This window comes from Myripristis murdjan, chromosome 3 (assembly GCF_902150065.1).
Source record: "Myripristis murdjan chromosome 3, fMyrMur1.1, whole genome shotgun sequence".
NCBI classification, from domain to species: Eukaryota; Metazoa; Chordata; class Actinopteri; order Holocentriformes; family Holocentridae; genus Myripristis; species Myripristis murdjan.
Window position 1 is genome coordinate 35336388 of NC_043982.1, and position 14712 is coordinate 35351099.

At 40.9% G+C, this 14712-nt stretch overlaps 2 protein-coding genes across 2 annotated transcripts in view; one reads left to right on the forward strand and one right to left on the reverse strand.

Moving 5' to 3' along the window:
• Nucleotides 1-3499: 3499 nt before the first annotated feature.
• Nucleotides 3500-4726, reverse strand: LOC115357235 (relaxin-3 receptor 1-like). Its single transcript, XM_030048653.1, has one exon. The coding sequence runs from the start codon at nucleotides 4724-4726 to the stop codon at nucleotides 3500-3502; it is 1227 nt and encodes a 408-aa protein (XP_029904513.1).
• Nucleotides 4727-6987: 2261 nt separating this feature from the next.
• Nucleotides 6988-14712, forward strand: part of adamts7 (a disintegrin-like and metallopeptidase (reprolysin type) with thrombospondin type 1 motif, 7) — a 121792-nt gene continuing 114067 nt past the window's right edge. The window contains exons 1-2 of the mRNA XM_030044835.1: nucleotides 6988-7394; nucleotides 10895-11262. Coding sequence (XP_029900695.1) covers nucleotides 7265-7394; nucleotides 10895-11262 — 498 coding nt within the window. The 5' untranslated portion in view covers nucleotides 6988-7264. The remainder of the gene's footprint in view (nucleotides 7395-10894; nucleotides 11263-14712) is intronic.

Below are 14712 nucleotides of genomic sequence, written 5' to 3' on the forward strand. Positions count from 1 at the left end.
ATTTGAGAGAACAGAAGATGTACACTGTCAGAAATAAAGGTGCAGTAGGGGTCCGTTTCTTTCCCCAAGGAACAATCCACACAAATTTACCGCCAAGAGCTAATTACTGCACCTCAGGGTAATTATGTGAGCCTTTTTCAGAGCCAAAAAAAAAGGTACGTATATGTCCCCAAGCAGTAAAAGGTACATATATCAACGTTTTCATCAGGAGACAGTGTTTGTTAGGCCAAATACAATGACTTGAAGTGCATAAATGAATAAAGACGTAAATTAATACATAAATTAAGAAAAATATTAATTTAAGGTCAGTTTTAACTTTAACGGTTGAGTGGCCGTGAAATGAAATACGTTTTGTAGATTTGTGGATACGAAAAATAGGTAATACAATAATCCAGTCAATATTGTAGCTATAACATAGGGACAAGACTGATCTCTATAAGGTACAAACCACAAGGGGACAAATAAGTCCCCAAATGTCAAGGGGACAAAAGCTGCACTTCGGAGGCCCCAGTGACAAGCCACTGGGCCCCTAAAGGTACAACCACATGCTTTATTTTCTGAGAGTGTATCTGCAGAGTCTCTCTTTTACTCTGTTTCAATATTGTGACCACTTGTTATTGTAAAATGAGCACAGCATCAGGGCAGAGCATGAACATCACAAAATCAAAGCTTCATTATATTAATTTTAAGATGATAATGTGTGGTTTGCAGACAAATTTAAGTGAAGAATTTACATTGATGGTTTTGTTAGGCTGCTTGGGTTTCACTATATTCTTTTCACCATCACAAGAAAGGGATTGTTTCAATTAAGGCAGAAATGAAATGTCCATTTTGAAAAGTAACATCTGCCTAGGGAGGCCCCAGAGTTTATTAAGGCTTTTGCTCATAAAGGATTTTACTATCAATAACATCTTAAAATCCATTTTAAAGTCAAATGGGAATAATTTAGTGATAGTTAAGACTGTACTCCCTGTCAGAAAAGAGCACATAGACTCCTGTGAGAACTTCTTGTTAGGGAAATTGTCTTGTGTTGAAGGTTATGAAACATGCTGGCCATCTGCTACCACACACAGAGAAATCTTTAATGATGCCTGAGGAGAAATTCAATTGCTGCATCTAGATAAATAATAGGACTCTCAGCAAGGGGAAAATCAAATAGAAAACGTAGTCAAACAGAATATACAATGAGCAGAAACAATGGGAATAAAAAAATCCATGTAAAAATAAAACAAAAGCAATAAAAGATAATAAAACAGATGTGAGGTTATGCATGGGGGAATTATTTACTCTACATGTATGGAATTACTTAGTTTTCATTCACAACTGTTATTCATAGTCTTAATTGCTTCTTAAATATGTATTATTAGACGTAAAACTTATGTTGCATATATGAATGTAAGAAAATATGGGGTAACGGTAAACATGATGAATCAATAGCAAAACAAGGCTGGGTAAAAATCAATATTAAAAATAAAATAAATAAAAAATAAATAAAAATAAATGATTTTATTAATTTATTTAATTGTGACCATGTACAGTGAAACACATAAACATACAAGATGTCTGATGCTCTGTACAGAGATATACCGTAATTTGCATCACCAGTTTGAGGCACTACTGTCAGGGCGATATTAAACACCAGGGAAAATTTTAGGAGCAGCAATTTCAAATACATTTAGGACATTAATTGCTAATCCTGTATTATTAGAGACTTGAGCTGCTTTGATTATGCCTTCAAGTATCATAGTTAAGGGTGCAACAATAAATAAATAAAAAAAAAAAATGTCTGAAATTAGCTACAGCCAAAGAGCCAAGAGGCTGGAACAGCAAAGCCTTGGCTCTTGACTTTTGCCTAAATATAATAAATAAATAAATAAAAAAAACCTTTACCCAAATGTCAGAAGTGAAGCAATTACCTGGGTTTAAGTTTATTACAGAGACTATATTGTCAGAATCAATTAATTGTTAATTGCTGCTTTTAGTGAGCATGACATTTTCCACGTACATTACACAGTACACTGATGATGAACCAAGGTGTAAATATCTACCTTATAGCACTGAACCAAACTAATCCAGTGTTATATGGGAGAGAGCATGTTAGCAGAACAAGCAACCTCAGCACTCTTAATGTCAATCTTTCCTGAATCGACATATATCTAGATAATTTCACACTATATAGAAGATTTCACTGTGAACAAGTAATTTATGTTGACCAGTAATATCTCCCATTTAGAGAATCAGGGTTAAGTGGTGTAGTAGTAATATTAGTAGTATCATTTGTCATTATGGATAGCAGTGTTTATTATTGGGGATCAGATCACCAATAATTATTCCAGTTACTGTAATCTGAGCCAGATTATAGTTGGATCATTGGATCACAGGTTGTCAGTCCTTTACCCTGATTTTATAACACCTGTACACCTATCAATATAGAGTTTCTTCAGAGCTGACCTTGACTTTTCTCTGCCGCTGAGAAAAAAATATAGATGGTCCACGCTGATATGGGTTGCCTGGAAAGAAAGAAAGAAAGAAAGAAAGAAAGAAAGAAAGAAAGAAAGAAAGAAAGAAAGAAAGAAAGAAAAGGAAAGAAAGAAATCACTATTTGGTTATGGAAAAGCTACAGCTCCATGTGAAGTTTGTGACTGCAGGTGTCGTGGACAGTGCACAGTAACCTTGCGAGGCTTCATGGCTCACTAGCGGCCGCCGGAGGACCGGCAGCTCACACGCACCTGCCCATCAGCCCCAGCGGGGTCTCACCAGCAGCAGCCCGCAGACCTGCTCGCACCCTGGGTCTCCCACCCGCCGTATAGGCAGAGTCCAGCTGAGAGGGATCCCCGCTGCTGTCGGGTGATGTGTGACAGCACGACCTCTGCACCCCCTGTCATCCTCTGCCCTGGGCTCTCTGCGACTCGTTACCTGAGAAAGCTCAGGTTTTTGAACAGAGTCGATGCTGAATAATTCATTTTCAACAGTGGTACAAGCTGAAAATGTATTCCAGCTTGTGTGTCAGTGGTGGTGGAGGTGGTGATGGTAGGGGGTTGGGGGGATCAGCCATTTAATAGCACAGATGGAAAAGCATTTTATTACCATATGATGGAAATTTACATTCATATCAAATTTACACTGCTAACATTTAGAACCACGACAGAAAATTAAGCATCACAGTAATTATTCTCTAATCTATATTTTCACTTTGATCTTCTGTTAAAGTGCGCGCAATACATGGCTTTGAAACATTCCTTCGTGGTGATCAGTCTGTAGCAGTTGCCAGAGGTATATTAATGCCACATTACACATACATGTTTTGTGTTATGACATCAAACACATGATATTACACAGCATCTGTACTGTACATCATATAAAATGCTCATATTTGGGACACCAGCAAAAGCATTATCCACGCGTAACGACACTTAAAACGCGTAAAGCTGACATTATACATGCCCTTATAGTTACATAAAGGAACAGCTCAAATGTCATTTTCGATGGACTAAAGCTTTTAGGTGTGTGTAATCAAATTCGAGCAGGACAAGCCTTTTCTGTCTATGATGGACAGTCTGTAATGTTCGCTGTCCATGACTTGGAGAGGTATGACTCCCTGGGTTCCCTCTTGGGGGGCGTTGTATGTTGCAGAGAAAGTGCGCATCGCACAGGCTTTGTTGATGGCTGGAGTGGAGATTCTCCAGAACAAATCCCTGAGCATCTTCCTGAACTCCCGCCTCATCAGACAGTAGAGCACAGGGTTCAAACAGCTGTTTGCGTGCGCCAAGCAGACTGTGACTGGAAACACGTAGGTGTGCACCATGTAGTACGACTTATCCCAGTTTACTACATTAAATTTGACCAAGACGCCCCAAAAGGTGATGGCGTGATTTGGCATCCAGCAGAGAAAGAAAGACAAAACCACTATAGTTACAGATTTGGTGACTCTAGACCTCCGTTTGGTGTTGCTGTTCTGCATGCTCCTCTGCTTTATGAAGCGCAGGAGCATCAGATAGTTGACGGAGACTATGAGCATGGGGATGACGAAGGCTACCAAAATTTTCTGAATGTGATAGAGTGCAAGCCAGTCGTGCCCTTCTGGGAACTTCAGGAGGCAGAGTTTCTCTCCCGCTACGACCGTCACGGTGGAGAAAACAGCAGTGGGAGCTGTGGCAACAGTTGCTGAGACCCAGAGCACCGCGCACACCCATTTCACACATCCCAGCCTCCTGCCTGCTCGTTTCTTCAGAGCGGAGGAGACGGACCAGTAGCGGGTCACACTCATTGCAGTGAGAAAAAACACACTGGCATACATGTTCATCACGGTGACCGACAGGATGATTTTGCACATGGCGTCTCCAAACGGCCAGCTGAAGTCCAGCGCGGTGTCCACAGCCCAGAAGGGCAGGGTCAGCACGAACTGGAAGTCCGTCACTGCCAAGTTGATGATAAAAAAATTAATGGTTGACTTGTTGCGACCTTGTCTTACGCTCATGACGAAAAAGACCAACAAGTTCCCCACTAAACCTACTGCGCAAACTACAGAGTACACCACCGAGATGAGGATCCTGAGGATGAGGCTGCCGTCTGCGGTGACATCGATGTCCTCCAGACTGCTGAATTTGTCCTCGTCAGAACAACTTCGGTTCGTCGCGAAACTTTGGTTAAATATATCATCCATCTTCAAAGTTAACAGAGCAGCATCTGGCGCATCCAGTGGCACCAGGCTTTCCGCTGCGCTCATATCAAAGTGCAAACACAGTCCAGACGCCTCATGCGAATGTGTGGGACTGTGGTATTCCTTGTGAACACAGTTTCAAGAGAAACCGCACCGCTGCTCCTCGTCTCATCCCTGAACAACTGGCAGACACGTCAGGATCTGCTTTTATACAGGTGTGCTGCTCCGCTGTTGAGCCGGGATTGGTCGGATGGGACGTGACCAGCGAGCTGCTTAGTTGTGAACGTAAAGCACTCCTCATCCAGTAATGGGGAGGCGACAAGAGATTTGGCTTATTTATTTATTTTCTAACATTTGTATTCATTTTTCATATTCAGTCACCCCAACAAGCGTCTGACGCGTAATAGTTCCCAGTGGTCCGTAATAAATGTAGCTCATAATAACAACCTTTATATGGAAAACACATATCTTAACAGATGAAATACCAAAGCACAAATGTTTTAAACAACAGGCCCAAAGAAAATACAGATAATTGTTCCAACAGAAGTAAAGACATTTCCAAAAGTCTCAGAACACACATGCAGTATGCTCCAATGTGAAACTTTAGGCTATGTTTTCTGTAACATATTAAAAAGTATATAGTATATATCTTTTACAGCATCACAACAACAACAACAACAACAACAACAACAACAACAACAACATCCCATCCAATACTCTGTGCAGAAGCAACACATTACCATGATCAGTGAGTCATCGCCCTCCACAGTGCAGCTTCCTCAATTTACTGCCAAATGAAATTCACAGGTCAAACGCTGGCTGAATCAAAAGCAGACCTGTACCTACGCTACGCACGTTTAGTTGTCTCATCAAATTTGCGCTGCTTGTCTGTTTTTGTGAATTGTGTATGAAATGGATGTTTTCTTTGTCTTCTGATATCATATTTGCATGCATTTTTATATTATGATGCATTTCTATTTTTATCTTTTTTTTTTTTTTTTTTAACTGGAATTTTCACTAGGGTCGATTGCACGTTTGTGTGTGTGTGTGTGTGTGTGTGTGTGTGTGTGTGTGGGTGGGTGTGTGTGTGTGTGTGTGTGTGTGTGTGTGTATTAATTTTTACATGTTATTCCACCATCGCACTAATGCTCATTATTAAAAAGCCCAACTAAGGAGGGGAGTTGAAAAAAATCTCTCTTTGCAGAATCAGCTCCATGCGCGTGTGTGTACCAGCAAAATGTGACAGTCTAAATTTGCACTGTCCCTGCTCAAATAAACTACTAAATGAAGAAATCTCTCCGCTAGAGGGGGCACAAAGCCTGGACACACGACGGTCCATACAACAAAACAACCGGCAGGGATGGGGTCCTTTGTGTCCATGTGTTTCTGTTTTTTTTTTTTTTTTTTGGCCTGAAGTTTCCACATGCAACTTTTGCCAGTCAGTTTCTCCTTTGACTCAGATGACTCCACTGCAAGCCAACATGCCGGCCGGCAGCTTTTTAGCTATAGACAAGTGATTATTGAGCATCACAAGGTCAAGACCCAAAAAACTGCCTGTAATGAGAAAATTTAGGGATTCCCAAAGGGTCTTTCTCAGGTCCTGAATTATAATCAGATTCAGAATCAGAAACAGCCTACTTTATTGATGCCAGGGGTAAATTGGGTCAGCTGCAGTTTATTCAAATTCTCAAGAGAAGACTTAAATTACAAGCTTATAAGCATGAGTGAAATTATGAGACATAGAAAAGAAATGAAAAATAAAAAAATATGTGCATAAGAAATTAGTTTTAAAAAGTATGTGCACTGTGTATAATTTTATGTGCATTAATCCAACCAATACTAGTTGTGCAAAAATATGTGCATTATCTATCACAGCCCCCACCACCACCAAAAAAAAAAAATTTTGAGCAGAGTTCCATTTAAATTTGACCTAACAACCTATGATGTAGGCTGTTCTTGGGATCCTGTACAGTACAGTGATAGATTTTTTTACATTTTGGGTGGTCATTTTGGCTCATTGGTTAAGGTGAGGTTTAGGGTTAGGTTAAGGTTTAGTTTGAGGTAAGGCCGTAGAGAGTGAATGTAAGTCAATTAGAAATTCCGTTGCTGTGCTGGGAGACGCAAACTCTCTACCCGGACAGCAGATTGGGGACAGTGTTGCTCCGGACCGCAGCGGGAACAGAGCAACATTCCCCTTTAAACCTCCAGCCCTGCTGGAACACAGTCCATTCTCTTAAGTCCACCCATCGGTGGGGGCGGCTCTCCAGTCCACAAAGTTAAGTTTGTGAAGGAAAGTTTCTGGCTGCTGTCAGAGGCTGTCGGGAGGAGGCTGATGGAGCAGAGAGGGGATAGCTTCTCGTAAGCAAACATCAACACAGCAATACAAACAAGTTAAAATCCCAGGAATGCAACAACAACGCCCGGTGGAGGGATACAATGTGTAGACGTAAAGCTGGACAACTTGACTCGGACTGTCACAGTTTGTGAGGTTTTACATGGTCGCAACCGAGCAGAAGTTTGTCACCCCAGATGGAAATAATTTGAGATGACAACCAACGCGGTGCAAGGGCGCATTCAGTGTTTCTAATTAACCGTCCTGACAAAATGATCCACATGGATTGCGGGCTTCACGTTTTTGGACAAGGATTTTCTCCCTTTCACGTTTCCATCGCTTTATTGGGGCTTCTTGCGTTCCTGGAAAACACAAAAACTTTGGGATTATCACATAAACCAGGTTAGTCAATACTGAGAACGGAAGAAATACATTTATCAAGGCTCTGAGCTCACGGGGAGGCGGGAGATGCAATCAGCAGAGGCTGCATATCGCCACGGCCTCTGGTATTGTGTCCGCTTTTGTTGTGCACAGTTGCTTCAGGGCGCATCATAGCAGCGTAAGGAGGATAATGAGGAAACACGCTTGTCCTCGTTGGACAAGTTCCAACTCCGTGTTTCATCCAGTGACTCATGTTCCTAAGGTTGTAGGCTGCCAATATAATGTAGTGATCCCTAGGTTTTGTCATGTTGGCCTGTAGATGCCAGGGAGACCGTCCTTCCACCCCCTTGATGCTGGTTCGAATGTCAGCAAGCACCCGCCCTGCTGATGTGTCCCTGAGCAAGGCAGTGACTCCCTGCCAGCTCAAACAGTGCTGCCATAGGTGACTGACCTCTGCTCTCCCTGGAGGGGGGCAGGAAACAGGGAATCCCATTGTGCACATCCATAATGTATAGTATTACAGGAGCTCATGCATAATGGAATTGACCCCTGTCCCTTATTACAGCCCATCAGTTGTCAGGTCCAAAGTGTATAATCACATCAAAGAATGATTTCTTACTTGACTTTTAGTCCAATTCATCTCCTCCCCGTCAGCACCACCACCTTCATCCTGCTCTGACCTCAGTCTTCCCTTGCATGAACTGTATGTTGAAAAACTGGGCTCTTTAGATTACAGAGGCAACTGGCATAAGCAGCGTAGACATGCCCTACAGCTGTGCCATTCAGCACAGTTCCACTATGTTCCCCTCAGGGAGCAGGTATAAGACAGTATAGGGATGAATGTATCACTGCCGGGAGGCTACCTCCAGGCTGAATGGATTTCACATGATACATATTGGCCCAGGCACTGCCAGAGTATATTCAAGTATATTCATGAGATTCATATAATGGAAAGTCATTAGACCACATCTGTGATGATTTAGTAAGACTAGATATGACCTTGCACAAATTAGTGAAATAAACCAAAATGTTATCTAAATTGCAGCATGAGCAACAGCAGTATCCAAATCGCAGGAGATGCAGTTTTTCCAATAAAAGTAAAATGTGTGACAAAACATTCTCATACATAAGTAAGTATTATGGTGCTACAGAGAAGCCCTGGCCTACAATTTGCAAGAAAACATGTTTGTTTGGCACAGACCCCAGCAAAAGTCACTCCATCATTGGTAGATTTTTAACTGAGGATAAAAGTTACAGAGTTATGCAAAGTTATCATTCCCTCACAGTCACAATATCTGTAAAATTAATTGCAATTTTATTTTTTTTAACTGTCATACTGCACTAACCTCTAGCAAGTGCAGTAACATTAAAATTAAACTACTCTTTTCTTTTGTTGGGGTCTCACCTCACGGACCCCTTGAGGCCCCTGGAAATTACTTTTTTCAGGGGTTAGTCTACTCATACCAACTCAAATCTATTACAGCAGTCAGTCAGAAGTGTTTATTTGCAGTGTGATCTCCAGGCAAACAAGACTGTTGCTGATCACTGTAGGCGCACTGTCTGCAAGCCAAGAAACTTTCAAAAGACCTGAAACTGAATTTGATTGAAATTTGTATTTCTTTTTTTAATGGCACAGGATTACTGATAGATCTGTGCAGTATGGCTGTTTGATTAATGGAGCATCTTAATCTGTGTTTTGAGTGTATTTGGTTGAAAGAACTCCCATATTGCCATTTTCCGTTCACCACTTTCAGAAATCCCATCTATGAAATCTGTCCTGGTTAGGATCACATCACATTTACAGATACTGATGGTATCAGGTACACACAGCAAGTTCTACTATTGGAACAATAAAAGCATAGCAAGTGCTGCTGTTGACACTGGCATTTAGGCAAAGAAAGTGGACAGATGAGGCTTAGAAAAAGTGATGATACTCACTTTGTTTTCTGTGATTAATAACTGAGCAAATATAACCTGACATTCAGTTGGATTATGTAGGCTACTTAGTTTACGTGGGTGGTCCAGCCATGTACACTAAATACATAGTTCCTTCAACATCAATAACTAATGAACAACATTTATCATTAGTAACTGCTATGACTATTTTTTTATGACATATGACTGTTTCACATACTCCTGTTTTAGCTGCTTCATTTTCTGATTCAAAAAAAGTTCTTAAGACATTGATATTGGTTTGCCAGATGCTTGGATATTATTGAAATGGAATATTCCTTGGAATAAAGCGTATAAATGTCCAGTTCTGAAGGGGAAGAGACGCTTCACATCCTCTTGTCTTACCTTGTCGTGAGATTGTGTGAAATCTTTGTTTGCATATTGCTATCCTCATCCTTGCACCTTTATTTATTTATAGCAAGATTACCTGTAACAGTAGCATGAGGGTTCCACATCATAGCATATTAGTGATAATCATACAAAAACCCCCATCCTCCCCTGCCATTGAGGGTTTAGAAACAGTGATGAGTTAGTATCTTCATTCAGAGGCAATGAGACTGGAAATTATGGTAATCCTCTCTGACACCAATGTCACCTAAAGCACAGAACACTGTCCACTTTTATTATCGCCACAGTATAGCACTATAGAAAACTGCCTATAGAGAAAATTGTTCCTTTGATGCATGGCTACAATTATATATAATTGTAACATTCTTTATAGCAAATGCATATTCATAATGCCATGTGACTAGTTCACAGTTGTATTCTTGTGTGTGTGTGTATTGTTCTGTTATCATCAGGAGAGAGTTTATTGAATAGCTTAACTCTCTGGATGAAAGCAGCACACAAAAAAAGACATATTTATTACAGCCCTGAAATACTCACATTATATAGCATTTAACAGCTTTTCAGACACACAAAGGATGAGCATAAATGCATCATTTCCAATACCTTTTGAGTATACACCCCTCCTCAGGTAGCAAGGAGGAAGAGTGAACACATGAGTGCTACAATCATCAGAGATACTGTTCCTAATCCACGATGAGTAAGTGTGCAGACAAATTTTAGAGGAGAATAGACTGTCTTTGTAGCTGAAGTGTAGATTTCTGTCAAGCTGTCGCTTTCTCTCAGTGCCCATCATCATTATAGATAATGGTGCTCAAAGTCTGGAAATCAAAGAGGTGTGTTTTTTTTTTGTTTGTTTGTTTTTTTTTTTATCAGAGTAATGAGTTGGACTGAGCCATCCAAACGTGTTGCACGTGCTCTTGTGAGAATAAGAGTACAATTCTCTGGTATTATAGTAGACAAACTTTTCTTTTGAAGCAGTAGAGGCTCAAAGACATTCACAGTGAAACTTCTTTTTGTTTCCCGTGTGCTGCACTTGGCTGTGTTCCTGTTGCAGACACAGTATATGCTGTGTTTATATTCCAACACTATTAAAATGACAGACTAAGTAAGACATCCATATGGATTTGTTTAAAGTTTCCCTGGTTTTGCTTACAACCTTGCAGTCAGTTAATCTTTTAATAACCCTTGGACTTATTCTGTCCCTGATGTGTCTCTGATAGAGAGCTTTCTCGAGGATCTGACGCAGTATGAGGTGGTTCACCCCACTAGAGTGGATGCCAAAGGTCACTTCCTGTCCAATTTCCTGCCCCACCATGTCAGCCGTATACAGCGCAGGGAAGCCTCAGAGGAATCGGCAAACTCAAGGCGGGTCTTCTACCAGCTGTGGCATGGTGGACACAGTTTGCACTTTAATCTCACCCTCAACCCACACCTGCTTGCGCCAGGCTTCCTGACAGAGAGGAGGTACGGTGGCCTGGATGGGGCCAAGTTCCACGCTTCTGGCTTCTCTCAGTGCCACTTCTTAGGTGAAGTGTGGGATGAGGCCACTGTGAGAGGGAGAGCAGCCATAAGCACCTGTGATGGACTGGTGAGTTGATCATGTGTTGACTATGTTTTCATATGGAATTATCTCTTTTTTTGGTAGTTATGTAATCAGTAATTATGGAATTACTGAGAAACAGTAATTCCATAATTATATAAACAGATAATAAAAGTTACTGTTGTCAAACAAGGATGCATTTCACAAAATGTGTGATGCAAATTACTATTGTTGTTTCAGAGGTTACACTCACATCAAGCACTGAGTAGAGTGCATACCCCCGCCAGCACTGTACAGTTGTCAAGACATGCCAGTTGTACATGTTGGATACTCACCAAAGTTAATCACTAGACACTGCCACACCCCTCTAGTCAGTGTGAAACGTGACTAGTTCTTCTTTTCCACATGACCAACCCTTCCACAAAGTTTGTTGTGTGAATCTGTTTAAAAGTTGCATGTGTTTTTGTTATGAGAAACCACGCCCACTCACACACTCCACTGTGGTCAGTCGGTGTAAAAATTAAAAGTCACTTCCTATTGGATCAACCTTTCCACAAGGTTTCATGCAAATCTGTGCATAACTTTTTTTTTTTTTTTTTGAGATATGGCAAATTTTGAGTTCTTTTTAGGTTTACCTCATTCCATGGAGCAGCTTGTTCAATGGCCCAAAGTAGCAAGACGATCATCCAAATGAATCCGTTCAACTTTGTGTTTACACTCCGTGCGCCTGACCATCAAACCAGCCTTTGTGGGTTTTGTTGTTTTATGGAAAATCAAACTCAAAGACTGCTTCACACTGCCTGATGTAAGTAACAATAGAAAGGTAACCTCAGAGGTATTTCTTCTGCAGGAATCAATAAATAGTCCATTACAAAGACTGTAGGGGAATTCTCTTTTACCGTTTGTGAACACTCTTCACTGGAAGAGTAACCAGGACCAAGACATTGCATATAAATATGACAGAACATGAGTGCCAATCCATACTTTCAAAGAATAACTTTAATGTTCAGTTCATAATAAATTTCAAAAAATGACAGTTTGACCTTAAAAAGAAACCAATATTAGTGTTTGAGAAGAAAAGTAAAAATAAGTAAATTGACCCATTGTAAGCGGAATAAGTTCTCAGGTCTACATTGTTGTGGTTTCAGCATTTTGATGCTGAATCATCTTTAACCAACAGTTATTAATAGACCTAAGGGATTAACATACAGGTTATTTAAGACCCAGTGCCCATGTCTGAAAAAGTTATTGCCACTTTACACTCAATAACTTAAACCACCTTCAGCGACAATAACTGCAACCAAAAGCCCCCTGCAGTAATTCCTGTGACCGCACTGTGGAGGAACTCTGGCTGCTCAACGCACTGACATTTATTGGCTTTTGTGAATGAACTCCTTGTTTCCTGCCACAGCTTCTATTATTTCCATCTCACATTCCCCCAAACTTTTGAAGCTAATGAAACCGTTTTTACAGATAAAAAAAAGAGGCAAAAAAGATGTCAGATATCTCCAAAGTGCTAATACCACCTAATCCCGGTATTTTGTAGCCAAACAATTGCACTGTGTTTACAAAATTTCAGTGTTTACTTCCTTATCTCTTGCATCTCCATTAGGCTGCTGATAATAGTTTGTTCTAGGATGTGCCAGCAGTTGTGCAAGCCCCACCAAACCATGAATGAAACAGGATGAATCAAAACATCTGTAGATCTGACAGTTGGCAAGGAAAACTGGGAGCTTTTGGTCTTCTGCCACATGAGGCATGCTATTTAACCTATGCAAATATAGATGTGAATTTAACCCACCTCATCCCTGCAACTGATACCAGTTTTAAGTCCTGTTCATATTTCAAAGAGTGGCAAAATGTTCTGATGGACTGTCTACATCAGTAGTTTTCCCACTCCATGTCCTCTACTGTGTTCCCTATGACAATCAACATTGCTAAAAGTACTAATATTGTAATGAAGGATGTGCAGACTCTACCTTAATGTTCAGTGGAATGAGTTTATTGTGTATTTTAGGGCTATAATCCACACAAAACAAAACACTGCAAACCATTGCCTCAGTTGCCCTGCAACCCACAGAACAACACCACCCGACAAATGGCGAAGAGGCTTAGAAAATGGATAACAAGCCCAGCTGCAAAGCACTCACTCACCATGGACAACTGCACCCTGGCTCAAAAACACAGGGGACACGTGATTGTCAGCCTGATACGACTGTTGGAACCATCTCTTGTCTTGACTGAATTGGGATGTGAATCTGTAAAAGGGGGGTCTGCACCGCGGTCTCTACTCCATGTATTTTCCTGCTTGTTTGTCCTTTGTCAGTCACATGCCTGCTGAATAGTAACTGACTTATTTGTACCCTGCTTAATAGTAGCTCTAACACTACAGATGCCCCCGGGGGCTGCTGTGCAGTACTTGTACTTTTGTGCTTTGTTGCACATGACCACATAAAACGTTTGTGCTGTGAGATGGTCATTATCACATTGTCACTCTTTCATCCTTAATGTCATGCGAGGTTTTTGTGCACATAATTACGTGCCCAAATTTCCATCATGAATTCACTTGTATGAATGAAACACAAACATCTGAAATTAGTGTCCTTGTTGCATCTAAAATTACCTCAACATTCAGCAGAAACACAATGGAGAAATCAGTGGTTGTCCTCCAGAGCGCTCCCATCTGACTTCCGGCAGGAAGGCATGACAACTGCTTTGATCCAGACAAAAGGCATGCACATGTGGCATAGGCGACAAAAGCAGTTCACAGCTGATCCCAGAAACTAAAACGTGCGAATGCTACCCAAAAAACCTTGGATAGTGTTTTCTGCCTGAGTTACAAAAGAGGTTGCCCTTGTCTGAAAAATTACCTGTTTAAATTCATTTTTTACTCAGCCGCCATCATGAAATATATTTGAATAGTTATTTTGTTATTTTTGGAATCTTTTCTCCTTTGGAAAAAAATGTTTTAGTCTAATCATAACAAGCAGAGATGAGTTCCACGTGATGTACGAGATCAAAAGAATTTTAAGTACCACTAAAGCCTTGAACAGCAGGCCATTTATCAGAAGGCACCGAACCACAGAAAGTGTGGAAACTAAAATTATTGCTCAGGTTCTCTGTCTATAAATCGGTGTGTGTCTGTGCATCCGTTTGTCACACAGTGGCATAACCTGCAAACACATGGTCAGATTTCCACCAAGTTTGATGGAGGGGTTGGTCATGAGCCAAGGAAGAAGTAGCTGCCATTTCACACCTATTGGCCAAAAGCAGTCATGGTAATAACTTACCATAACTTTCAAACAGATCCTTGGATTTCCACCAACCTTGCTAGGAAGGTTGATCATGGATTAGGGGAGAAAAGATGAACTTCTTGCATCCTTTGGCCCGAAGAGGGGTGTGGCAGTGGGTGTGGCATATCACAATAGTGCTCAAAACTTCTTAATAGACTCACACGTCATCACAAAATTTTGACCAGGTATGTCTTCGGCCAGAGAA

Coding starts and splice junctions, on each gene's coding strand:
- LOC115357235 (XM_030048653.1), bottom strand. CDS start 4,726: ATGAGCGCAGCGGAAAGCCTGGTGCCACTGGATGCGCCAGATGCTGCT.